A 26,163-nucleotide genomic window follows, 5' to 3' on the forward strand; every position below is an offset into this window, starting at 1 on the left:
CTCTCTTTATGTGCATGAGTTCTTTTTTCAAATAAATTAGGAGTGAATTTAATGTAACTTTGTCATTCTAATATAGGAAAGTATAGTGAGAGTTCCTATTCCGGTGAAGATTTGGAAGAAGTTGGAGAATCTTTCAATGGAAGAATTGAAAAACAATGGAAAAGACCTAGGAACTTTTTACAAAAACATGATTCTACTCATACAATGAGAGATAACAAACACAACTTTGATTCTTCATATAAGTATCTGAAGGAATTTAAGCAATCTGATACTGAATTGTTGTTAAATGATGGAATTGTTGATGTTTCTTCGCTTGAAACCGAGTCGTCGGACGAACAAAAGGAGCGTATAAGGTATAATGAAGTTCAAAGCAAAACAGATTTTTACTTCATTGAAAGGTTAAATGGGAGAGACATAAATGTGCTACAAGGTCTTGAACTTCATACTGGTGTTTTCAATGCTGCTGAGCAGAACAAAATTGTTGAGTATATTTACAGATTGCAATGGAGAGGACAACAAGGAAAACTTAGAGGTATATATGAAGTTTCCTATTTTCTCCTTTTATGCTTCAATTCACTCACCATTCCTTTAATTTATTTGTGAACTTTAGCACATACTTTTCGTTTTTCATTATTTCATATTTGTACTCATGTTTGTTGCACTCTTTTAGTATACTCTTAGAACTAATACAAAATTTAGAAGTCATTGGGTTCGATTAATAGGCATTTTAGCCGTTGAAATTATAAGAATTGGTCAATTCAGTTCCTCAAATTTACGAAATAGTAAATTGTGGTGTAGAATTTTATAAAAGGATTGAATTGTTTAATTTTTTTTTTTATTTAATGGACTAAATTGCCCGATCATTACAATTTCGACGACTAAAATGCTTATTTATTTATTTCAGTCCTCGAGGATTCAAATTGCAGAATAAAATGTGTTTTGATATGTTTATAGAATGTGCCTAATTACACATATGCAGGGACTGAGGTCCAGTATTTTATTATTTGTTGACTTTGCCATAATTTCTAATTGACTGATTCTGGATCAATGAGGTCCATTTTTCATAACCTTATACAATATTTGATATTGATACTAACTATACTATTATGTGGCATATTACAAGTCTACTCTAACCACTAGTACTAGCACTCTAGCAGTAAAATAGTTAATTTTCAATCAGTAGTACATGGAATGAATGTGATTCTTACATATCTACTGGCTTTTCTTGTTTGCAGATAAAACATATTCAAAACCAAGAAAGTGGATGCGAGGTAAAGGACGTGAAACCTTACAATTTGGCTGCTGTTACAATTATGCAGTGGTAAGGAACATTTCAGTTTTCTTCTCTAGTTAGTACTTAATATTTGATATTTTATTTTACATATTATTGTAAAATGTTGCAGGACAAACATGGCAACCCTCCTGGTATAAGTAGAACTGAAAAGGTTGATCCATTACCACATTTGTTCAAGCAAATGATAAAGAGGATGGTTAGATGGAATATAGTTCCTTCAACATGTGTTCCAGATAGTTGCATAGTGAACATATATGATGTAGGGGACTGCATTCCTCCGCATATTGATCATCATGATTTTGTCAGACCATTTTATACCTTGTCATTCTTAAATGAATGTGACATATTATTCGGTTCACGTTTGAAAGTCATTCGTCCCGGCGAGTTTTCGGGGCCTGTTTCGATTCCCCTGCCTGTTGGGTAAGCTTCTATTCCCTCTTCTTGTGACTTGTAATTAATCAAACTTTGAGCATGGCCTTTATTTGTGTTACTTGTCAAATAATTTATGTGTTTGATGATGTATATTGCCTATGTATTCATAATACTTTTATGATGATCATGCAGGTCAGTGTTTGTTTTCAATGGTAATGGAGCAGACATAGCTAAACATTGTATTCCATCTGTGTCATCAAAAAGGTACTTTCAAGTTTAAATACAAAAAATTTAAAAACCTTTCTTGTTTTAATGAACTGTTTTTTATTTAATAATATTTGTTTTTTGCTGCAGGATTTCTATTACCTTTAGAAAGATGGATAATAGCAAGTTACCATATAATTTTTCACCTGATCCTGAGCTAGTGGCAATTAAGCAACTTATCAATTCACCTCTAAACAAACTATCAAGGAATTCAGATACTCAAATAGAGCCTGCTGAGAGTGCTGAATCTAAATCTGAATCTAAATCTGAATCTAATAGGTTTTGGAAGACTAGAAAGGAATGGTCTCGTGTCGAAGATGAATATCCTCCACATATTAATGGTAGCTTTAGAAAATCGAAAACCAGCGAATTTGGAGGCAGGGCAAGGCATTAAGTTCACTAGAGTTGCTCTTCACTTTCTTATTGTAAATATCTTTATCTATTGTAAAAAAAGTTATTTCAATGACACGTGACAGAATTTCACACATTTATTTTCTATTAGAATTTTTATCACATTCGTGCAATATTGTTAATATAGTAAAACCATTGTTTATGTTTTTCAGATTTAGCTTTTGTGGTAATATTAACGTAGTATGAAACAAATGAATAGTGTGCTTCTTGCAAATGCACCATTCTATTTTCCAAAATAAAAGTGGAAGGAATAATGAGAATTGTAGTTCACATTGCTGCTTTAATGCTAAAGTCTACAAAATTTCCAATTAAAAGTTACTTATACATACGTGATTCGAGAGTTCATTAACTATAATTCTCTTATATCCAATCAAATATGTTTATCTTGAAGAATTAGATGCTATGTATTATTCTTGTTTATTAAAGAGATGTGTGCACTAGCTAAATTTCTGAATCAAAAAGCAAAGAACAAATACAGATAAATATCATTTTGTGGTGGGGCATTATACACGTGACTGAACACTTTACTTTTGCTAAACCTCAATGTTTATGGGGTGGAAATAATATATAGTGCCATAATTATGTGAAAGCTTAAACCATTTGGGCCAAATATCTATCGAACTGGAAAAGCCCAAATTGTTTATGAAAAGCCCAAATTTTCGACCTCTATTTCGAGATTTTCATTTCTTCGAGCATCAACCATTTCGAAACTTTCTAATTCCATGAAACTTTCGAAAGTTTCTATGTTTCTAAACTTTCAAACTTTGGAGACTTCCATTTCGAAACTTTCAACATGATACAAACTTTCGAACGATTTGGGGTTTCATACATTTCGAATATTTGAAATATTTGAATTTTTACTTACTTTTGAGATTCGAAAGTTTCAAATGTTCGAGGGATGAGTAGGATCAAGATAATAGATGAAATTGAGGATAAAATAGTCTTTTACACATGATTGAGGGGGTGGGAGGTAAAAATGAGGGGGTGCGTGGTACAAAACTCTTGTTTCTGAACAAGTGAGGGATAGTGGCCCAAGTAGGCCCAAGTAGGCAACTGGCTTGGCTTCTACAACATCTTAAACGATTGCACCAAATAATATTATTATAGGGAATGTTCCATGTTAATAGATCATAAAATAAATAAAAATTACTTTCTATTTTAAGATATAATCTAATTTTTTGTTTTAATTGAAATTTTTACATTCAAACATGAATTTTATCTTCAAAATTATTATTCAATTTACTTATATGTGATTTTCATCAAAACATATCTCATTTTACATTTAGTTTAACTCTTAACCAAAATGAATTTGTTTAAATTTATAATAACTATGATAAAATCAAACAAAACAAAACCAATGTAAGCGTTAATTGAAACAATGTGCTTGTTTTTATTTAATTCGTTTGTTTTATGCTCTGTCGAATATTGTAAATGCAAAGCACTTGCAAATTCACTTCCAAAGAATCAAAGCTTTCATCACCAAAGATTTCCAACCAAACAAAGACGAAACACTTTTTCTTCGTAAAAGAGACTTCTTTTCTAAGCTATAATCAGAGAGGAATAAAAAAGTACAATATTTATCATGGCAATTTATCATTGTAATATTAGACTCACTTTTGAATATTAATAAATAAACATATATATATAATTTCCTAGCTAATAGTACGTTTGTTTTGGTCATGTTTTAGGACTTAGAATTGTAATGCCATTGCAACCAAACAAAGACAAAATATATAGTGGTGAATACTCTAGTATAAATAAAAATTGAATTGATAGAAAAATATAAAATGTGCTATAGTTTTAGAGATTAGATCCATATACTACACTTTACTCAGAGTGATCAATATCAATCTCTGAGACAAATAAAGAAAAAGAGACAAGAAGAAAGCAAAAAAGAACTGCAATTTGCAGCCGCCACCTTGTTCCTAAGATCAAAAGAAATAACTAATTTCTGTCAAAACAAAAAACAAAAATATATAAATATATATGTTACCTGAAAAAGCAAGGCAAAGTATTTTGATAGCATGAAATTTGATAGCAAGAAAAGGCAAGCTAGGAATCTGAAACCCTAAAGATGCTACATAATTCTGAAACATCTACTGACAAAATGCAGAATTTATTTTAAAGCTTCATGTGTTTCTTAATACACTCCTCTCTTATGCCGCCTTTAATATAAGAAAAAGTTTAATTAATCAAATATAATATAAAATTTAGATAAATATATTTATTTTGTTGACTCATTATATTTTAATAAGATACAGAGTATTTACTGCTTTAACTTTTCAATCAGAAAAAAGCTATAATACTGTTAATAACAATCACTCACTAATCATAACCGGAGAAAAATAATTATGAATAATCTAGATTTCTGAGCCTCCTTTAAACAGTTAAAATCACATGTTGAAAGAGATAAATATATGAAGCCGCAAGAAAGAAGACAAATTAAGAAAAGCAGTGGCAAAGGTGCAGCAACCAACCAACCAACAACAAAGTCAGAGGCATCTTCCTCATCTCTTTGCATCCCTACATATGAATACTATTTGACAAATATTCATGCAATCTCTAAATTAAATGAATCCACACACAACACAAACTAGAATATCTTACCAGAATATGGTGCAGCAGTTGTAAGAACCGTTAGATTTAAAGAGATAAAAGAAGATCAAGTTGACGGGAATGAAGCCTGGTCCGAGATAAATAGATAAATAGATATATATCATTCAAAATCAAACCTTTGAAACTATGTTTAGTTCAAAGACGAAGAAATTGAGTTATAGTTACCTCGAGCCAAACAACATTCCCATCAACCACAATCTACCGATCCATTCATGAATTTATGATTCTCATTCTCATGTAAGAAACATAGGAAAGAAAGAAAAGATGATGAAAAAGAGAATAGAGAAGGAGAAAGAAATGTGAGTGTCACATATTTATATATGAAAAATATTAAACCTAACCTAACTTAACCTAACCAAGTTGACGCTGCTAAAATGTTTATGAAACGTGATTAAGATCTCACGCGGATTGTTAGCACGTGTAATCAACGCTCTTATTAAATCAACGGTTACCTTTCACTCTTTAGTACTTTGGCATCTTTTATGAGTAATATTCTCTCTGAATACAGCCAACTTAATTACGACGTAAACCGTAGAATATTTATTACCATTAATTTGAATTAAATAACTCCCATATTTAGGTTTACTACATCATATTCCTCGATCTTTGCTATTAAACTTCAGTGGCAGAATTTCTTTTTTCTTTTCAAAAAGTAATATATTCTTTGCACCATTTCAAAAGCTCATTTATCTTAAAAGATTCTCAAGACAAAAATTCTTCCTATTATTTTATGTAAATCACTTCTTACCACTTTGGCCTTATAAGATTTTTCATCTTTTAAGGTAAAATCTTCATTCTTATTTTGAAAAAAAATAAACTATATAATTACCAAATTCTTATGAAAAGTTTAAAAAATTAAATTAAAGAAGTAAAATAAAAATTAAAGGATATTTTTAAATTGATTTATTTGAACTTTTTACTAACATATATGCTTTATAGAAAAATGAAAAAATTTATAGAAACAACTTATAATATAATATACTAGTAGTATATGTCTGTAGGTTGAATTCCATGAAATCAATATAACATGTTCTCTAATATAGATTAAAATTTAGGGACTAACTTTCCCCATTTTCATGTGACTAAAAAATTTTAATTAAAAAATAAATATTTTTTTTACATAAATAAAGTAGTGAACATTACTTAAAACTCACATGAATAATGTGAGATTCTAAGTTCAAATATGGAACATGATGCTAAAAATAATATACATCTACACTATTTAAAAAGTTTCTTCTCTCTATTCTATAGGTCAAATATATGAGAGAAAATGGATTGTGACTTGTAAATAAATATATATGAATTCATTATTTTATTTTTCGCATCATATTTCAATAGTTTATGAATTGGTAAACTTATAAACTTTTTATTTTGATTGTCTTATTGACCTGATTAATCATCTCAAATTTGAATTTTATTTTATCTAATAAAGCAAGAGAAGACACTTCTTTGATATTTATTTTCTCTTCTTGTCTTATATCAAATTAATATAATAAATTTATTTTATGTTTCATGTACTATTTATGTCTTTCACACTTTATTTTCTCAACCAAACAGACCGAGAGAGTAAAATGAAGTGATAATGTATTAAAGATAGAGTTGGCTAAAGATAGAGATAGACAGCACATGAGTGTAAATTGATGAGAGGCTCCACTCGTCCCATCCAATTTGTGTCAATGACAATTAGACAGAAAAAACCGGTCCACGTGAGAGGACATAACAAAAACAATAACATTAACATATTAACATTGATTCAATTGAACCGTGCAAATACATAGATAGTTATATCACGAGCTCGATTTTAATGCGATGCAGTTTGGTATCGGGGGGCCGGTGGATCAAAACGACATCCACGTATGATGTCTCATGACGTGGCGCATTTTCGTTGGTTGGAAGTGTCAGCATGAATCTGGTCACGGCAATTATATGTTAATCATGATAAATAAATTAATAAATAAATAAATGTGTCACACCAAAAACTTCCCCATTCTCAGTCAATGTCTCTGAACAACAAGGACTAACTAGTAACTACAACTACACCACTCATAAGTCATAACCATTCTTTCAACCCATTTTTTTTGTTTTTAATTTACAAGCTGGATTTGATACTCTTTCAACTTCATAATTGCCTTTGACTAGTCATTTTTTTAATTAATCTATTTTATTTTGTTTTCACGTGTTCTTCTTAACATTGTAAGTATAACTCCAACTGATAACCTAGCTTAAAAACACTCAAATTTTAAATAAAATTGTGTATAGTGTTTGTATGATCACACTTTATCTATTTCTTCTCAAAATTTATATATTTTTATTAATTTTTCTTTACAAGCTGTTCTAGCATTTTGTTACTTCTTATCTAGTATATTTACTAAATATGTTGAATATTTTATAGTACCTTTGTAATTAATTATAAGTCCTTTTATAAAAATTGTTCATATAAAAACATGGTATTTCACAAAATCTCTATGCGAAAATTGTAAAAAATAACTTACTACCTTCATCCTTTATTATAAGTATTTATTATTTTTTTATTCTTATTAAAAAAAATTAGTAGAGTAATTAATACATTCATTTAATACGTTAATGTTTATAAAATAAATTTAATATTTAAATGTGTTAAATTTGATTTTTTATATTTGAAGATAAACTAAAAGTATTAATAAGAGATATAGTTGAAAAAATAATAATAAATTAAAAGAGTGTTTATATTTAGGGAAAAAAGTGAGTTAAGAACAAAAGTAGTATAATAAATGGTTGAGGTGAGGTAGTATCTTTTATAGGTAAATATATAGTTTTTTAAGTCGATGAGAAATATTTTACATATTTACATGAGCTGATACCCTAGTTACAATGACTATTATTGTGTGGGGTTGGCAAAAGCAGAAAACAGTTGAATACTCGAAAAGGTTGCGAGGAACATCGGAACCGAAAAGAAGACCTAGCAATAATAATAACAAAAATGTGGCGTGTTTTTTTTTTTAATAGTTAGATATGTTAGGTAGCATTGATTATATGCATTGGAAATTAAAAAAAGTCAACAATAATGCATAAATCTTATAATTTTCATATACTCATTTGTCTCCTTTTTTTTCTTCATGTTTTCTTTTATTATTACATCATCAATATACTACATGTATTAATCATATCACCTTCTGTATACAAATAATTTTTCTAAAAAATAGTCTTGTAAAATAAAAATATCAATTTGGTTGTGGTAGTCAGAACTCACAAAGCTTATAGATTTGATATAATTTTTTGTGGGCTTACGTGTTAAATCGATTTGGTGTGTTTAATGACACTTTAGTGGGCAAACCCGATTACGTACAAAATATATAAATAAATAAATAAAAGAAATTCAATGACATGGGGAAAGTATCTGGTGGATATTATTTATACAGAATGAGCTACATGTGCAAGGATGCTTATTTACTTTTTCTGTTTTAAGCCTTGATTCCCAAAGCAAGTAAATCATAGTAATTCAAAGTTTACTTATGAGTCGATTTTAAAAATTCAACAACTCTATTTCATTCTTTTCATCATACCCTGATCGGATCTGATAATTGACCCTCCTATTTATGGTCTCTTTTTTCTTGTTTTTTTACAGTTGCATATTTTAGAAGAGAAATAATTCTTGAACACAAATATAGACATCAACACTGAATTTTTATAGTTTTTTATATTACTTTCTCTCTTATGGGATACTTTTTCTCTCACCTCCGGACTAACATCCACACTCATGGGTATACGAGGTCAAAATACAATGTCAGTTTTAGCATCCTCAAGAGAGAACGGTTCTCCAGCATGTCTCCACATCACTGCACTCTAATGGTGCAAAATAAGTACAATATTGAAAATAGCATTGGGAATGCTCAGTGCTAAGAGAGTATGATTTCACAGTAAATGAAGTGAAATATCAACCAAGGACCAAATTAGGTGGCTATGAGAAAATCAAATATGAAACAGTAACGACACTGTCCCTGAAGCCGAGGAGGCTTGTAATTTCCTTAAACTACATATGCAAAATACAGAATAAAGCCAAACACTTTTAAATAAACTAGACAAATAGTTGCCCAACGGTCATTTGGATCCAAGAGCAAATGACAATTTTGGACGGGATTTGTTTTTTCCCAACAATTTAATTTGGTTTAAACGTTCTTGCTCCTCCTCTTGTTTCTTCCTTCGCAGGGCTTCTTCTTTCTGTCTCTGTAGCTCTTCTAGCTCTCTATATCGTTCCTCCTCCCTTCTTTGCTGCTCCAATGCTTCCCTTCTCTGAGCTTCTTCAATCTTCCTCCTGTTTTCCTCAAGCATCCTTTCAAGATCTTCTCTCTCTTTACGAGCTTGTTCCTGCAGATCAGCGTTGATAAATATTATTAATATAAGCTTTTGCGATGGCTTCAGACTTATTCCTCTGTTAAAATAAGTGCATGTGCTTGAAACAATTGTCTGTACACTTATAAACTGGAACCGGAAATCTCCAAATCATATTTCATCGGATTAGCAAAAGAATTAAAATATTAAAGCCTTCAATTAGAAAATGTTACCTCTTTCTGTTTAGCATCAATTAGAGCCGCTTCTTTTTCTTTTTCAAGTTGAGCAGCAACTTCATCAATAAGTCTCTTTCTTCCCTCTTCCAACCGCCTTTGAATCTCCACCCGGACCTCATCAGAATCCAAGCTTTCCTCAACTCTCTTATGAATAGCTTCTTCAACCCTCTTCGCAGTCTCTTCTTCTATTAATTTCAACTCTGCTTCCTGTTGACGCCTGTGGAAACATACAAAATGTTAAGCAGGAAAATGGCCACTCATGCAGGGGGAAATGCCACACATAAGTAGCCTCAATATTGTTTATCATTGGCAACTTGCATAGAAACTGGACAATAAACATGTCTGCTTCATTTTTCTCCCCATTTACATTCTCCCCGTTTTCTTTTTACACTTTCCTAAACTACTTAATAGAAAACCACAATCAACGACAAACTAACCTCCATAGTGATAAAGGCGCTAAAAATGGTTATGCTTTTAAGGCATACCTCTATTGAATCCTGATCCAAACAAATGAGTTTCAAAACTGGTGAACAGAGATAAATGAGGGAGCCAATTTGATCATCAAACATAACAAGTTGAATTATAGCAGTACCTTCCTTCAGATAAGCCTGTGGAGAAGAAATTCAAGTAACATGCTGCAGTTTTAAACTAATCATGGAAATACTAGAATTTTTTAATTATGCATCTTTGCTAGCTTAGTTGTTGTAAAATAGGTCAAATTCATTAGTTAGTTAGGTGATAAAAGCATTAAGTCAATTGATAAACCCGTGTTTGAAAATAATATTTATCCTACATAGCAAAAGATTTGCTCTAATAAAATGCCAAGGTGAAACTACAAATGAAAAGCAATAATGGATGAGCATTGCATCCAAAGGATCGGACTGACAAAAATGTTCAAACTTGGAGAGAAACCAGTCTGTAAGCCAGCTTGATGCCTAGACCCGTTGAGGTGGGTCACAAGGTCAGATCTACTTTCTCACTGTACAAAAAAGATGAAATCCTAAACAACTTATCTTCCTATATTACTCCACCGATGGCTTCACCCCACCAAATGGGGGGGAAAGGAAACTTGACATGTATACTTATATAAGGATAACAAATCTTTCTGAACAATCATGATGAAACCCAAACAGTTTCAGGGACTCAACAAATATAATGTGGCTGCTGGCAGCAGAAAGTAATAAAAACAAGTTGCCTGTCACCTGTTCAGTTTAGTAAATTATACCCCCTCTGTCTCACAATAACTGTCACATTTGACCATTTCACTATGATTAAGAAAATATGATAAATGAAAGGAAGAGAATGATGGTTTTACTCAATTACCCTTATTAATTATTGATGTATTTCCATTATCATAAATGCAAAGTGGAGATTATTGACTTGGAAGTGATGCACAATTGCACATAATATTAGAGGGTACAATTGAAAAAAAAAAAAAAAGTTAGATTGAAACTAAGAGTGACGGTCTTTTGGGGACAATGTTTTACAAATGTGATGACCTCCATATCCCCATTGCCATCCCTCCCTAATGGACCTAAGAGGGGGGGAGGGATGGCAATGGGGATATGGAGGTCAAACTCCCGCCAACAACCACAACCTCCCGGTAAAGACCATGGTAGATAACAGTTAAGCTATGCTAAGCTAGTACAAAAATTATAAATCATGAGACACGAAATCATTAAACGTGTTCTTAATTACTACCAACAATTAGGTCAGCCAAAAGGGATTCATTGCTTAGCCTCACATCAAGTCCTGGTCAGGCAAGACATTATTTAAATAGACAAGGTTAAGACTTATTTCAAAGCCTATTTCGCTAAAAATGTCAGTTACAGATCACCAAAAGAGCCTTTTAGACCTACTAAGCTAGCCTATTCATGGAAAGCTTAATTCGGCCCGACCTATTCCCACCACTGCCGGCAAGGATGGAGCTTAGTCAGGAATCAAGATCACGTGTACAATAGAGAAAGAAGAAGTAAGATGCAATGCTTCCTTTCTAAAATAAAAGAAAAAATCCAAAAGGAAAAAAGGAAGGGATAGTAAGAAATCCTCCAAAAAGAACCAAAACATAGAGCATTAAGAAAAACATGTATTAGGATGGCTTCCAATCCCTTGCAAATTCATACAACAAACCCCGTCAAGAAAGCATACAGTTAGAGTCAAACACCCACAAAGGAGACAGATGTTTTCTGTTTCATAAGAAAAGAGGTGGAAGAAAAAACTGCAATACTCTATTCCTAAACATAATTATTATTCTTTTTGTTACATTCAAGAAGGCCATCAACTACGCAAAGAATCATAATTTTCATATTAAAAGGCTAACGAGGGGGTGGAGAGGCAATAGGGGCAAAACTTAACAGCATAGCCCTTAGAGTATAAATGATATAACAGCAAAAGCAGGGGAAGTTTTCCATTACCTAGTGTATATGACTTGAATCGTATCCAATATGTTCTATACAAAATGAAGTTAATCATAATATAAACCAATAGATGCCCTGAGAATAGAGCATACCAATATTTAAAATAAATACATGGTAAGCGAAAATTTGACACTATAACTATTTAACAAAAGAAAGGAAATGGTTAAAAAGGTTTACCATTATGACCTTCCTTTCCTAATTTCCAGTCAATCTGTATTTTACAGATAATATGCACCTTTTTGTGTATCGGAGTTATGTGCATTAATAACATCAATGTTCTAAAGTTTCAGCAATAAATTATACTTTACACATGAAATACTGAAATTCTCCTAAAAAACAGAATTGCCAACTAACGATTTCCACCTTAAAGCTTAAATCAAATAAAAGAGAAGAAAAGGGCAGAATTAGAAGAAGGCATAAATCAATAAATCTACCTTTTCTTCTCTTCTTCTTTCCGTTGTTTTTCAATTGCAGATTTTTGCTCTACTGACCCAAGGCTTGAACTGGAAGACTTATGAGCAGGGGACAATGAGGAACTCCTACTTCTATGTCTTCTGTATCGTTTTGCAGTTGGAGATCGACTTCTGCGACGCCAAGGAGTTGCAGAAGGACTTCTGTGGCCTCTTGGCGAAATAGAACGACTTTTTCGCCTGTGGGGGTGATACAGATGATTATAAGCAATGGACCTCATAAAACTAAACAGCTATCTTAAGTGAATATAAAGCCTTCCCACCATCTAGCATGCTAAATATGAAAACATATACAGTTACCTCATAAAATAATAACCATTGTGTGCTCCATCTTTTATCACACAAAGAAGCAAATGTCACAATCGAGCAATGATAAAACACTTATCAGAACCCACCACCTGTTCATATCCCTCAGTTTCCATGTTATGGGAAGAAACTGATGTTTCTTATTTTGTTAGGAATATCATATATCCTATCATGTTCTCTACATTATGCTCTATGCTTATATGTATGTTTTATTAATGAGTTTCAACCTTCACTTACAAATAGGGAACCACACAAAAGAAAGAAACCCAATAACAATAACAAGTAATAAAAAGTGACACCATGCCGGACACTTATGACAAGGTCTTCAAATACTTGAATATTAGCAATGTCAATCATCCAGCATAACTGCATGCATCTCATTCAGTGGCTCAACGAGCTTAACAGAAGAGGTCCAAATGGCATACTAAAAGAAATCTAGCCGTCCATTCTTGTCCAATCGAACACTTACAGCAAAGAAGCAGAATGATAAGCAACTACCAAGTAGATATTGAATTCAAATTACATTCCACAAATAACCAGCATTATCAACCATGGGGTTCAATATTGACCAACATGTTTCGGTCATAAATATATGATAGCTCTGTAGTCCTGAAAGTGCCATATTCATTTCTTCAAACAAAGTAAATAGTCAGTTTTCGACAAATACTCCACCAAAGAAATTCACATCTTTTTTTGTAATTTCTTTAGCACTTAAATAAGACATTAGTATAATGGAAAGAGAAAGAACCCCACAAAAACATATTATTTTACACGTTTTGCCTCAAAGCTAACCCCTGGTCAACTACACAACCCTTGCCAAATTCTCAAGTTCAAGTCTAGATCCAATCCAATTTCGGTAGAATTTACTAGAATATTATATTAGTATAATAACGCCCTTGTTGTGTCATAGAACATCAACCCTTAAATCAAACCTAACATATATGGTACAACTCAGTGAATTTACAACATAAAATATTACAACACAATATCGACAAATAGTGTGAAGATACACAGCAAATAACTTGTAAAACACAAACCCCCAATCATTCTAACTCTAAGAGATATATCACATAAAAACCAACATCCAAACAGGATCACCTGCTATATGAATAGGATGAATATGGAGATCGGCTTCTATCTCTTCTACTCCTCCTGCTATATCTGTGTCCAACAGGAGATGGTGAATGCCTACGCCGGTAGGGAGGCGACCGGGATCGCGACAAGTCTCGAGGCATCTCAAAACACCTGATCCCCAATAAGCTTAAGATATCTCTTTCAAGATCATAAAAAGAAGAACAAAGAATCAAAATAAAAAGTTTCCCTGTAAGAGCAAAAGAAACAAAAACAAAATTAGTATAAATCAATCAGCTAACAAAACAATCAATTAACCAATTATCCAGTTATTAAATGATTTTCGTCAAAAATAAGTAATAATTTAATGATTATCAAAACCAAAGCATATCAATTAATGATAGATTGAAGATGCATAGAAACTAATGAAACAATCCGTTCTGTAAGTTTCATTTACTAAATGAATTTTATTAAGCAGCGTGATTAGATGAAAAAATAACTAAGAACAAACTTTCACCTGAAAAACCAAGGGAAACTTCGAATAGAACAATAAAGGAACAGATATATGGCTGGATTTGTGGATTTTGTAGAAATGAAGAATAGGGAGGAATTGGGATGTTATCAGAGTAAATTGAAACTCTGCGAACCCTAAAACAACAGAGGAAGACAACAAGGACGACGATGGACCAAACTACATTTTATATTTTGCTTTTTTCTAAACTCTTAAAACGAGTCGTTTTGCCCTAAGACCAACAACAACCACCAAAGTCAAAAACAAGGCCAAAATGGGATGTTTTTGTTAAAAATATCATCAGCATTAAAATTATTTTGTTGTGTATGAGAAAAATAATAGTCGAAATTATTAGATGGGATATATATTCTAAATTCAAAAGAAAAAGAAAATAGTATTTATTAATATAAATTTTGTTAATTTATGTAAATATTGAATACATTTTTTCTTTGAATTTTATAATTTTAATGAGGTGATAGTTTGTATTCTTTAAAAAAAATTATATATTTTTTAATAATATTTTAGAATATTATAAATGATAATTGATTTGAGGTGTCAATATAATTGAGATATCAAACCAATCATATGATATTCTGAATTCTATTTTTGTTTTAAAAAATAAATAAATATATATAACATAATAGTGACATTATAAATATCGTATAATTTCATATTAACATAATAAAAAGTAAGAAATATTATTTTATTATGTGATGTTTGATACAAACTTGATCAAAACATGATATAATATAAATGATATTTAATGACAAAATTATCAATTGAAATAATTACATATACGATTTTTTTCAAATTCACTAACAATATTATAAATTGAAAAAATAAGTAATAAAATAATTTTATAATTTAAAAAAAAAATTATTTTTTTTGACAATATTTTGTTTTTGAAACAATTATTTTTGTATAGCAGGAGAGCAGGATAGAACACCTTTTTGGTAAAGGAGCACTTTCTTATATTTGAAGCATTTAAGGATAATTGCAAAAAGAATACTTTATTTATGTTCGATTCCTTAACATAAATTCAATCCACGTTTATTATATTTTTTTGTTAATAGTGCCACAGTTTCCTCTGAAGTTTATAATCCAAAATTGAGTACAATTTTAGTTATCCAAAATAGAGTACAATTTTAATTATCCAAAATTGATGACCTTATATTCCAATAAGGCGATTCATTATATTATTAATTATTAACTGATATTAAAACAAAATTTTAACAACTTGAATTGGCCCTTCAGGATTGGGCTCAATAGGGATCAGAATAATTAAAGGAGAGTGCCCAATTGTCGTAACCAGGCTTGGGGCGAACACCCAACTCGCATATTTTCTGCGAGACTCGACCACTCCTCATATCCCCGTAACTGCCTGAAGGATCATGGTTTCCAAATCACTTAATCTTCTACTCTAATAGTAGCCAATTTTTCCTATATCTCCATATTGCTCGATGTGGGACTGTGACTTAGTCAACGTATGAAGCGCATTGTTGCCACTACCTACCACCACTTGCTCAAATCATGCTTTAACTTTTGGGGAATTAACTAACTAAGCAATCAAATCAAACGGTATACATTTATCCGTGTCTCGTGGACCAGAAATTCTGCCTTATGTAATCTACTTCACCTCGTATTCCAAATGCATATGGCCAATCTGAATTATGCTCCAATGCATCTCTAACAGACTGGGGAGATTTTCGGGTTACATATCTTCACTCTTACAACTGAATGAATAGCATTACACAACTTAACAGTATAAAATAGTAAAATGTATAATGGCAAAGTCTTTAATAAAATTAAAGTGTTTTGATTAATGATGTTTTCAGAGTTATAATGTTGATGACAGTAAAGTCATTAATTGTATATGCATTTAATCGATGTTGATTTGTCAAGATCGCACTTGAACGTCGAAATCATAAATAAAACAAAAATAATTAGATATATGTAAAAATCGCTTATTTAAATAAAGGTAAAAAAACAAGTGATTTTAAGGAAAAATTACTTTAGACTACTCATATCTAATAGAGTAAGAACAAAAAACAGCTAAAGAAAATAAGGAAGAGGTAGTGTTAGGTTTTAAAAAAATCTATAATTAACTTTTCATGTCATGTTTGTTCAAAGCGAAGATTGAAACAAAATAGACAAAATTATACTACAAGTATATTATGTTTTTTGTACTTGTGAATCTTATATCTTTTAAAACTTCAAACTTATCATTTATCTTTTATAATATTTAAAAAATTATCATTTTTTTCTTCCATTTGAGTCATTTATATTTTAATATGTACAAAATTATCCTTCAAAATATTGACGCGTCATTAAAAACTCTAGTGACAAATCCGTGTAGAATTACTGTCAATAACTTTTTTAATAAAAAACCAAAAAAAAAATTGATAGGTTTTTCAAATTTCAAAAAAATACATCACCATTCACCTTCTTCATCATCGCTCATCATTTTCTTCTTTCATCAATATTAAAATAAAATTACCTTTAAATTTGCATTTCTGACACTTAATTTATAAATTATATACATAGAGATACGAGACTTCTAACTCAGACTTAACATATCTCATAATAGTATCACTTCATTTCAACAAAGGACCTTTGTGTAATTGCTATGTGATAATATATGTTTAGTAAATTGGTAATGAGTATGTTCAATTTTAGCTTCACAATTGGGTAGTTGATTTACCTTTAAACGAGTTTTCCTCGCGATAAAGAGGAATGTTAATTGAAATTTATCAGAAATATCACAAACTTTATGCTAATTAAGATTCTGCATCTTTAGGAGAATGATTTGTGGTGCCAAAAGTAATGAACATACAATTGAACAAATAAACGAGAAATGAGGGGCACATGACATCACATTCATCCAGATCCAGTTATAATATTTTATTTTTCACTACTAAATATATATCTCAATAAAGAGGTATGAAATTTGGTCACGTATTTCTTAAAATAAATAGATAGATAAATTGTGGATGCATAATTGCATATACATGAATCAATCTAAGATGGATGAACCTTTCCAGAAGAGATTCCTTTCCAAGCTGATTTCATAGAAGCAGTAGCTGAATTCAAAGCAGCTTCAATATACTTCTTAGAAGCAATAGAAGCACTTTTTTCCATCAAGTTTCCCATTCTTCTTGCACTCTCTGCTGTTTCAACTAAACTTTCCATTTCAGCTTTTGACATCCTCTCTAACTCTTCTTCAAACCTTCTGAATTCATCCATCGCACTTTCCATCGCCGATTCGAGACGTTCCTCGGCTTCTTGCATTGCATCTTCTGCTTCTTCCACCTCTTTTTCTTGTTCAAGTTCTGCTGCTGCCCATGCTTTGTATGATTCAATCTCAAATAGTTTCATAAGATCTTCGATCGTCGAAGGATCGAAGTTCTTGTCTTGTAAAGATTGGTCTGAGAGGAAGGTGAATTGAGATAGAAGAGCTTCCATGTTTCTTTGTTTGGTAACTGAATTGAGATCTAGAAGTGTTGTTTTTCAGTGGAAGAAGAAAAAGACACTGAGTGGGTGGGTGTGGAATTATATAAAGGATATGGATACTGTATTAGGCCTTTTAATTTAAACTTTAGAATTTTCTACACCCATTACCCATATTGGACTATTTTTAAAAAAAAATTATAATCATATCATAAATAAAAAATATTCAACTTTGTACCAAAATAAATATTCAACTAGTAGTAACTAATCTTTGATCGAGAAACATGTTATACATAATGTGAATTCTTCAATTCGTACATAAAAGTTAGTAGTTATAACTTATCTAACTCTTTGGACCAACTATTGTAATCTCTTCGTAGTATTATTAATTAAATTCTTATGGGTAGTAAGTGGAACTAGAAATTACAATGAAGTAGTTTTTGTTTTTAATTTTTTTGGTTGGCTTAAAAGGAGTGTTTAAAAAGATTAAAGAATGTTTGATGATTCACATTGTAATAGTCAAAATTAATTTTAGATGCGTAAAATTTATTTTGTCATGTTAGGTAGAATTGATTTTGTTTTTAAAATTGATTTTAATTTAAAATTAGAATTTATAACTTTTGAGGTAAAATGTAATTTTTACACTAAAATTCATTGTTCAATTCACTTTTATTTAAATATATCAATATATATATATATATATATATATTATTTTGTATTCAAATTTTTTTAAATTAAAATTGATTTTACACAAATAATTTTAATCATTGCATAATCAAATACACACAAAATTTCAATTTCTTTTGCAAATGCCCTGCAATGAGTTTTGGTTTTTGCTACGAGATATTATTGGATTTATTTATAGGTTCATTAAGTTTTGTGGTTAAAAATCATAAAGAACCTTCTTTTTACTTTGATCTTAATATTTTTGTGGTGAGATACTTTTTACTTTGATCAAGTAACCGTTGTATGGAGAAGAACCTCATTTTGTTGTGAAAATGACTAAGAATGGAACCGTTGAAGTAATTATTCTTCTTATTTAGACATAAAGTTACGGAATCACATTTAATTTTTCATCTCTAGGATGTAGATAAGGTTTGTAGGATGGCTTTTTCTATCTTAACTCATATGATATATAGATAGGAATCTTAATCATAGTGGGAGAGTGGGTCCATTGCTTTGAAATTTTGATTTGGACTTTTTGCACCTTATGGTAAAATAATGCCTTTTATGCTGCTAAAGACACACATTATGGAAACTATGAAAGTGTTTTCAAATGGTGTTTGATAAAAAGTGGGGTAACACAAGTCGTTGCCCGTTTAAGTGTCAGTATCTGCCCTATGAACTTAAGCAAATGGACAAATGCTCCCACTAAACAACTTCATAAAATGCCATTGATGCAACATTTTTTTGTCTTATTAAGGTATTTATTTAGTTTTAAATTGATAAATCAATTTTAATTTAATATAAATTTAATAATTATTTTGATGTTTTCAACATTGCTCAGAAACGTTATTATTTCATATACTTCAATTTTTATCATATTTATATGTATTTTCTGTAAATTAACAATGTTGAGTATTATAGATATTGGATATGTTGGTTTAAAATTTTAAAATAATGATTTTTAATTTATTTAAAAAAAATGATTTTTATAAAAATTTATTTAAAAATAGTATAAGTTGTTTAGATTCATTTATTATTAATTAAAAAAATAATATTGATATTCAATGATTTAGATGTTTATTATTAAATATTGAACATGATAAAAATCAATTATTTTTAAAAAAATGTATTTTTCAACAATAATTTTTATGAAAAGTTTCTCAAAATAGTTTTTCATTTTAATCATTTTTAAAAAATTTATTATTTAAAAAACATTATAGAAAATAGATGAAATAAAATCATATTTTAAAATAAACTATTTAAACTAATTTTTCATTTGAAGTTTTATTTTTAAAGTTATTTTTTTAAAAAAAAATTATAACAAAAAAATTAATTTTTTTTTAAAACAAATGGGCACATTGACAAGTGAATACAGTCGATCGAATAGTAAGACCTGTTTGTAATTTGAATCTTCATATGTTATATATAAGTTGTATTTTGTAAATTCTAATAGATCATTCTAATAGAAAGTGAAGTGAGTATGATTGTAAAAAAATAAAGGAATTTGAATTATAACTCTTTTAAATATGCATTTTTTTTGAAAAAACTCAAGAACAAATATAATCTTAAATTTCAAACTTGGAAAATTTAATTATATGCAATTATTAATTACTTATATTTTTAACAAGTAACATTATGCTTTTACTAGACAAAGAAATATAATGAAAACTATATAGTATTATATATAATAAATTTAATTTATATATAATTTTAATGTAAAGAGTTTTTATATTGAAAAAATTGTACGATGTTCAAAATTATTTGATTTGTATAATAAACACTTTTAAAATAATGAACATGTGTAATTGTAGTACATGCAATTTAAATTAATATATAATCATGATATTTTAGTTTAGATTTTTTTTTAATCTTAGAAGAAAATATAAAATTCACAATAATTAACTCATACAATTGTGAGGTCTTGGGACAAAATGTTTAACCTAACAATTGAGCTAAGACTCAAGAACTTTAATTTAAATATATTACTAATTAATTAAAAGTAATTTTTCATGTTTTGCCAAACTAATTGTTGAAAGAAGGATTTATCTCATATACATTTTATTATATCTCATCATGTAAATTTGTATAAAAATATTTTAGGAATAAAAATAACAAATATTATTATACTTTGATTTAATTGAATGCACATTTAAAAAAAATTAAACAAATTAATATTTTTTTTATCTCATTAACAACTAATCTTAACAAAATTTGAAAATTGTAATAACTTTTATTTTTGGATTAAATGCACTTTTAATTTCTTTAATTTATTCAAAACTAATTTATAATTTTCTTATTTCTAAAACTTGGTCTTTTGTCTCTCTTTTTTACGTTTGTGAAATTTTATTGGTCTCCTCCATATTTTATAATGTTACATATTTTTAATAGTGTTGTAATGACATGACACAACTAAATTAAATAACATTCAATTTCATTATTTTCTATTCGACAAAGTTTAACGAACCTCTGTATTGATCTCATCAAAAGAAGTGAAATGAAAATGAAATCGAAGTGAAACATTGATTGTGTTGTGTTTGGCGTGTAGATAAGAAAGGTGAAGAAGAAGCAGTTATGAAGAAGATAATATCATCAATATTATTGGCTATATGGCTCTCAACCTCTCATGCTATATGGCTCTCCTTACCCGCTTCAGGTACCAAATGTCTTTCCGAACAAATCCATACTAACGTCGTCGTTTTGGCAGACTATGTTGTCCTCTCTACTCCGCTTGATCCATCCAACAATCCCCCCTCCATTTCCCTCAAGGTACCTTTTCCATTCTCTTTCATCTATTTAACAACATCTTTTTATGGTATAATAAGGTTATTTTATGTACGATTTTCTTACATATCAGAATCATCATTCTGTTTTTATAGTAATTTGATCTCTCCAATTTTAATAGTAATTTGTTTTCTTTAGGTGACATCACCATATGGAAACAATCTTTATCATAAGGATAATACTACAAATGGTAATTTCGCCTTTACAACTCAAGAGAGTGGGAACTACATTGCATGCTTTTGGGTGGATCACAATCATGGAGGTGGAGAAGTCAATGTGAACCTTGATTGGAAAATTGGAGTTGCAGCCAAGGATTGGGATTCAGTTGCTAGAAAAGAGAAGATTGAGGTAAACATTTCAATGACACGTAATTTAGTAACATGCTCATGAATTTCTTGTAGAATTTGAGTTGTGCCTCTCAAGGATTGACATTTACTCAATGGCCTATTAAAAAATGAGTCTAAGTGCTATTTCTATATGGTTTTAACATTTAAGATTTGTATGATTTGTTTTTTTTTTTTTTGTACTTTCCTTGTATTATATATATCATGTTTTTTGAACTAAGAGCAGAAATTTCCCTATAGTAACTGCAAGCAAGTTGAACATTGCAATCAATCTCTCTTCTTTTTGCTTTACAATGCTCCTTTTTGCTGATATCAGTCTCCAAATGTGGTTCATGTTTAGGGAGTAGAGCTTGAGTTGAGAAAGCTAGAAGGCTCGGTGGAGGCTATCCATGAGAATTTGATCTTTTTGAAGGGCAGGTAATTTTAATTATAGTGTATGTTTGGAATTCACAATGAATTTGGCGAAATCATTGTGGTATCATGCATTGTGTCAAACTATGGTGGTATACCGTGACTCTGCCAAATTCACCGCTAACCAAACATGCATTGTGTCAATAACCAACCACCATTTTCTCAAAATAAAATTTATTGCAATTGATTCTAACTTTTATTTATGATGTATACTTTATTTTTTGGATATTAATCAGGGAAGCAGAGATGAGGATAGTGAGTGAAACAACAAATTCAAGAGTGGCATGGCTTAGTATGATGTCTTTGGGTATCTGCATTGCAGTTTCAGCTTTGCAGTTGTGGCATTTGAAAAGATACTTCCAGAAGAAGAAGCTTATTTAGATGCTGCTAGTGTTAGTTCCATTTTAAAGATGGAAGTTTATTACTTGAACATTTTTGGGACCTTTACTTTATTCATAAGTAGCCAAATATATTTATACACTTGCATTTGATGAGTTTCCAACTTTTCTTACACACAAAGTTAATACAACTTATTAAACTGAGTTAGATGATCAATGATAAAATACTTGTGTAAATAAGACAGATAGTTAAAATGTTTCTACACAATGAAATGACTTTTCAGGCTCAGTTGAATACTGGTTGATTTGATTGAATATTATTAGAATAGACAAACAACATTAAAATTTAATTATGTTAATTGCCAGGGTAAGTTATCATTTTAATCATCAACAAAGGCAATGTGTACCAAAAGAGTCACACTCTTCCCTCTTAGATCTGGTGTTTGTTTGATTCTTCTAAGTTCAACAATAAAATTGAGTATAAAAATTGCATTTGAAGCTAACATTACAAATCCTAGTTTTAAGTGAATTATTGAGACAAAGTTAATTCTAATTATAAAAATAAATAAAAACTCCTAAAACATATTAACATCAATTTAAGTATTTACAATCTTTCTTTTGGCTCTCCCTAAAATGAATCCAAAGATGCAATTGGCATGCATAACATTATTTTGCACCATTGGATGCCATTTTATTTATGACAATCTTTTAAAACTTGAATGTTATAACAATATTTCATTCTTTTAATGATATGATCCTCTACAATCTCTCCATCATCTAACTCATTCATCTCTACTTCTCTCTCCTATCTTTCCCTTATTCTCTCTTGGCTTAAATACACACATTTTTGCTGGTGCAGGGAGCTGCATGTAGCATATGATCTATTAACACCATTGAACCATATTATATAATAAATTGCATCAAATTTAAATTAAACTCAATTTTTTATTACAAACAAGAATGGGAGATAACAAGACAAAGAAACTAGGGCTTAACACCTCAAACGGGTGCCCATGGCATCAGCAAGCAGAAAACTATCCATCCCTGTAGAAGGTGAATCAAGAAATACCAAAGGATAATTGCTTTTGACACCCATATTTGCTATGAAATCTAAACAGTGGTTCTCTTCTTTGAGTATGTACCAAATGGAAGTACCACACCCTCATATTCCTGATCAGCACAATTTCATAACCAATACTTTGATAATTTTGGCCCCCCTTCTGAATAAGCTTGATTCTATGCAAGGAATCAGTGACAACAAAACTTGCCACATTGCTTTACCGCTTTTGACAATCATGGGAGAGGAGATAAAACCTTCATTCTCTAAATCAGCTAAAAAGAGGTTATCGAATTTTAAATGATGTTCAAAACAAGAAATTAGATCCACAAAAATAAAGTCATAATCAAATCAGAATTCCAGCTGAAACTGTGTTAAAAATTGCATCAAGCTTTATTCAATTCGAATTATCTCGTGGTGCATGCATCTAAACCGGCAAATCTCATCAAAAAAATCATCAGCACTGGTATGTGGACTCTTCATCTGAAGAATCTTGATAACCATGGACCTTAGATTTTTCCCATACTTTAACAAGGATTCAAGAGTACTCATTTTTTGTTCAGCATTTAATGGCGATCTCACTGTGATGACAACCTCCTCCAAACAGGGAATCACAAATTCAGAATCAACCTGTAAAATGAAATTCATATCTTGTTTAGATAAGATGTTAGAGAATAAGCTTAAGAAGATTTATAAGGTCAGAGTTATTGTGAATTTACATGTTTTAGACTATTCCTCTGGCATAGTGCAGCAAACATGGCTCCATGGATATCAAACTTGCGGAGCTTGGGATGGCTGTTGAAAAAGTCGACAAAATCAACCTCTGGAAAAGCTTGAAGAGCATCATAGTCGCCAGTGAATTCGACCTTCATATATAGATGTTTTACACCACTTGCCAGTTTCAGCATTTTACATATTGCATCCCAACACCACTGTACCCCACGCATAGACAGGAACTCCAGTGCTGAAAGGTTTCCGAATTCAATCATGTATACTCTCCCTGGAAGCAATTAACAAGAAAGGAAACAAAATTGAGCTAACAAAGCCAATAACTTTATTAATTACATGGGAGCAAGAAATGAAAAATGGCTAATAAGAAATATGAAAGTACAAGAACCACTTAAGTTTATACATTCAACTACCTGCACTATTGGAAATTGAAAGAACCTTCAAATGCTTGGTTTCAGGAACCCTAATCCAACTACAGCCTTGTACCTCAAGAGATTCGATTTTAGGGGAGTTCAGTGAAAGCGAACAGTTTCCAAGACCATAAAAGTCCAGCTTACAATGCTCTAACAATGGCAGATCAATTGAAAGTGATCTGATCCCTTCACATCCAAGGAGTATCAACCTTGTCAGATACGGACACGACCGAAAGACTGCATCCAATGCAGTATCCTCAGAACTTGCCCCAACTACTTCAAGGGTCCTAAGATTTTGAAACACATCCCATTTAGGGGTATTTATGATCAAGACACCCCACAGTTTTAAACAATTCAAATTCCTTGCTGCACCAATGCAGTCCAATTTCGAAGGACTTTCGTGTACAGCCGTATTGTCAGCAAGGTTGTCCATTCGAAGCTCGAGATGAGTAAGTGATGGACCTGCAAGCGATAGCCACGAAGCAAGGCCGGAAGGGGTGAAAGGGCAGTAAACAACTAGCTCTTCTAATTTCTCAACCGCGGATACCATTCTTTTCACAATGGTGTCAGAAGTTTCATTGCCAGGAGGGTTATCAAATGAGTTACGAGCAAAATAGAGACTTCTGATATAAGCCATAGAGTTTTTCCATCGCTTTGAAACACAATTGCAATAGGCAACATCGCGACCGTTTTTGATATGTGACAATATGTATTGAAGTATGACATCAGGCAGAGATTCTGTTGCTGAGGGCAAGAATCAAAATTAATAATTGTCAGTATGCAGACAAATCAAATTAACATTTTCCCAAATTAGCAAAAAACGAATAAACAATATGATTTGAAACGAGTCATAACTCATATGTCAAATTTGGCACCATCAAACACAACTAAAGTACTCCATTCCAAATGAAATATATGTGAAAAAAGTATTTGAAAAGTCAATGTATCTAGTTAAAAATTAAGATAAAAAACATCAATTTTTCAAATACAAAATTTTATTATATTTCATTCTGTATGGAGTATTAATTAGAAGAGTCTGAAAACCTAAAATTGAACAATTTCACAAATTAATTGAATAATTTCCTTCCTCTAACTGACTTAACTATCAAAACCCTATAAACCCCTTTGAGTTTAACTCCCGTTTATCAAATCAAACATGACAATTATCATAAATTTTTCTATAAAAGAAGCTCAAAACAATAAATCTAAAAACTGTTAGCTTGGTATTGTTTATCGACTAAACTAAATGTGACAAAGCTTAGATAAACAATTACGCAGCAAAGAGAAAGAAAACCCAATTAAAATTTAAGCACCGTAGCACAATTTAAGACATAAGTGAAACCCAAATCTTAAACATTGGTTAAAAAAAAAATTGCATGCAAATGAAAATGTTAAAATTATGTAATTGTTTATAAATGGAGCTATTGAGAATAAAAAAGGGTAAGAGAAAGAGCTTACACATTGTTTATGAAATGAAGAGAATGAAGATCTGAAAACTAGGTTGGAGTGAGTTAGGGATTAGATGAAGTTGAGAGAGAAAGTAGAACTGGAGCGTGTGTTTGTGTGATAATGAGATAAATTGTAAATATATATGAGATTAAATTTGAGGTTTTGGGATCCTAAAAATTAAAAAAAAGATTTACATGTAAATTATATTTGCCTTGAAAATTTTGGAGACGAGGGTGAAATGAAAAAAGCCCG

At 30.6% G+C, this 26,163-nt stretch overlaps 5 protein-coding genes, 1 long non-coding RNA gene and 1 other non-coding gene across 8 annotated transcripts in view; 2 read left to right on the top strand and 5 right to left on the bottom strand.

Moving 5' to 3' along the window:
• The window catches only part of LOC101490088 (RNA demethylase ALKBH9B-like), a 2,968-nt gene extending 476 nt beyond the window's left edge, over positions 1 to 2,492 (top strand). Inside the window, exons 2-6 of the mRNA XM_004485443.4 lie at positions 77 to 532; positions 1,236 to 1,321; positions 1,404 to 1,714; positions 1,859 to 1,930; positions 2,021 to 2,492. Coding sequence (XP_004485500.1) covers positions 77 to 532; positions 1,236 to 1,321; positions 1,404 to 1,714; positions 1,859 to 1,930; positions 2,021 to 2,324 — 1,229 coding nt within the window. The 3' untranslated portion in view covers positions 2,325 to 2,492. The remainder of the gene's footprint in view (positions 1 to 76; positions 533 to 1,235; positions 1,322 to 1,403; positions 1,715 to 1,858; positions 1,931 to 2,020) is intronic.
• A 1,598-nt stretch (positions 2,493 to 4,090) lies between these two features.
• LOC113788068 (uncharacterized) lies at positions 4,091 to 5,348 on the bottom strand. The gene is made up of 2 exons (XR_003474564.2): positions 4,949 to 5,348; positions 4,091 to 4,292 (listed from the first exon to the last, which is right to left on the bottom strand). It is a non-coding gene; the product is annotated as an uncharacterized lncRNA (long non-coding RNA).
• A 3,538-nt stretch (positions 5,349 to 8,886) lies between these two features.
• On the bottom strand, positions 8,887 to 14,514 carry LOC101490633 (uncharacterized protein At1g10890). 2 transcript variants are annotated; one of them, XM_004485444.4, is made up of 5 exons: positions 14,283 to 14,514; positions 13,793 to 14,015; positions 12,353 to 12,568; positions 9,499 to 9,718; positions 8,887 to 9,301 (listed from the first exon to the last, which is right to left on the bottom strand). In XM_004485444.4, the coding sequence occupies exons 2-5, from the start codon at positions 13,927 to 13,929 to the stop codon at positions 9,035 to 9,037; spliced, it is 840 nt and encodes a 279-aa protein (XP_004485501.1). In that variant the 5' UTR covers positions 13,930 to 14,015; positions 14,283 to 14,514; the 3' UTR covers positions 8,887 to 9,034. The 2 variants fall into 2 exon arrangements, with proteins under 2 accessions (XP_004485501.1, XP_073224820.1); XM_073368719.1 differs by lacking the exon at positions 14,283 to 14,514 and having other exon boundaries at positions 12,689 to 13,932.
• A 1,030-nt stretch (positions 14,515 to 15,544) lies between these two features.
• On the bottom strand, positions 15,545 to 15,648 carry LOC113785200 (small nucleolar RNA Z279/snoR105/snoR108). Its single transcript, XR_003471355.1, has one exon. It is a non-coding gene; the product is annotated as a small nucleolar RNA Z279/snoR105/snoR108 (small nucleolar RNA).
• A 1,472-nt stretch (positions 15,649 to 17,120) lies between these two features.
• LOC101490959 (uncharacterized) lies at positions 17,121 to 17,839 on the bottom strand. Its single transcript, XM_004485445.4, has one exon. The coding sequence runs from the start codon at positions 17,736 to 17,738 to the stop codon at positions 17,295 to 17,297; it is 444 nt and encodes a 147-aa protein (XP_004485502.1). The 5' UTR covers positions 17,739 to 17,839; the 3' UTR covers positions 17,121 to 17,294.
• A 2,981-nt stretch (positions 17,840 to 20,820) lies between these two features.
• On the top strand, positions 20,821 to 22,411 carry LOC101491272 (transmembrane emp24 domain-containing protein p24delta3-like). Its single transcript, XM_004485446.4, has 4 exons — positions 20,821 to 21,155; positions 21,309 to 21,518; positions 21,855 to 21,931; positions 22,162 to 22,411. The coding sequence occupies exons 1-4, from the start codon at positions 20,961 to 20,963 to the stop codon at positions 22,304 to 22,306; spliced, it is 627 nt and encodes a 208-aa protein (XP_004485503.1). The 5' UTR covers positions 20,821 to 20,960; the 3' UTR covers positions 22,307 to 22,411.
• Positions 22,412 to 23,166: 755 nt separating this feature from the next.
• On the bottom strand, positions 23,167 to 26,061 carry LOC101491593 (F-box protein At1g10780). The gene is made up of 4 exons (XM_004485447.4): positions 25,921 to 26,061; positions 24,463 to 25,206; positions 24,040 to 24,320; positions 23,167 to 23,950 (listed from the first exon to the last, which is right to left on the bottom strand). The coding sequence occupies exons 1-4, from the start codon at positions 25,922 to 25,924 to the stop codon at positions 23,714 to 23,716; spliced, it is 1,266 nt and encodes a 421-aa protein (XP_004485504.1). The 5' UTR covers positions 25,925 to 26,061; the 3' UTR covers positions 23,167 to 23,713.
• Between the last annotated feature and the right edge of the window lie 102 nt (positions 26,062 to 26,163).

This window comes from Cicer arietinum, chromosome 1, assembly GCF_000331145.2.
Source record: "Cicer arietinum cultivar CDC Frontier isolate Library 1 chromosome 1, Cicar.CDCFrontier_v2.0, whole genome shotgun sequence".
NCBI lineage: Eukaryota > Viridiplantae > Streptophyta > Magnoliopsida > Fabales > Fabaceae > Cicer > Cicer arietinum.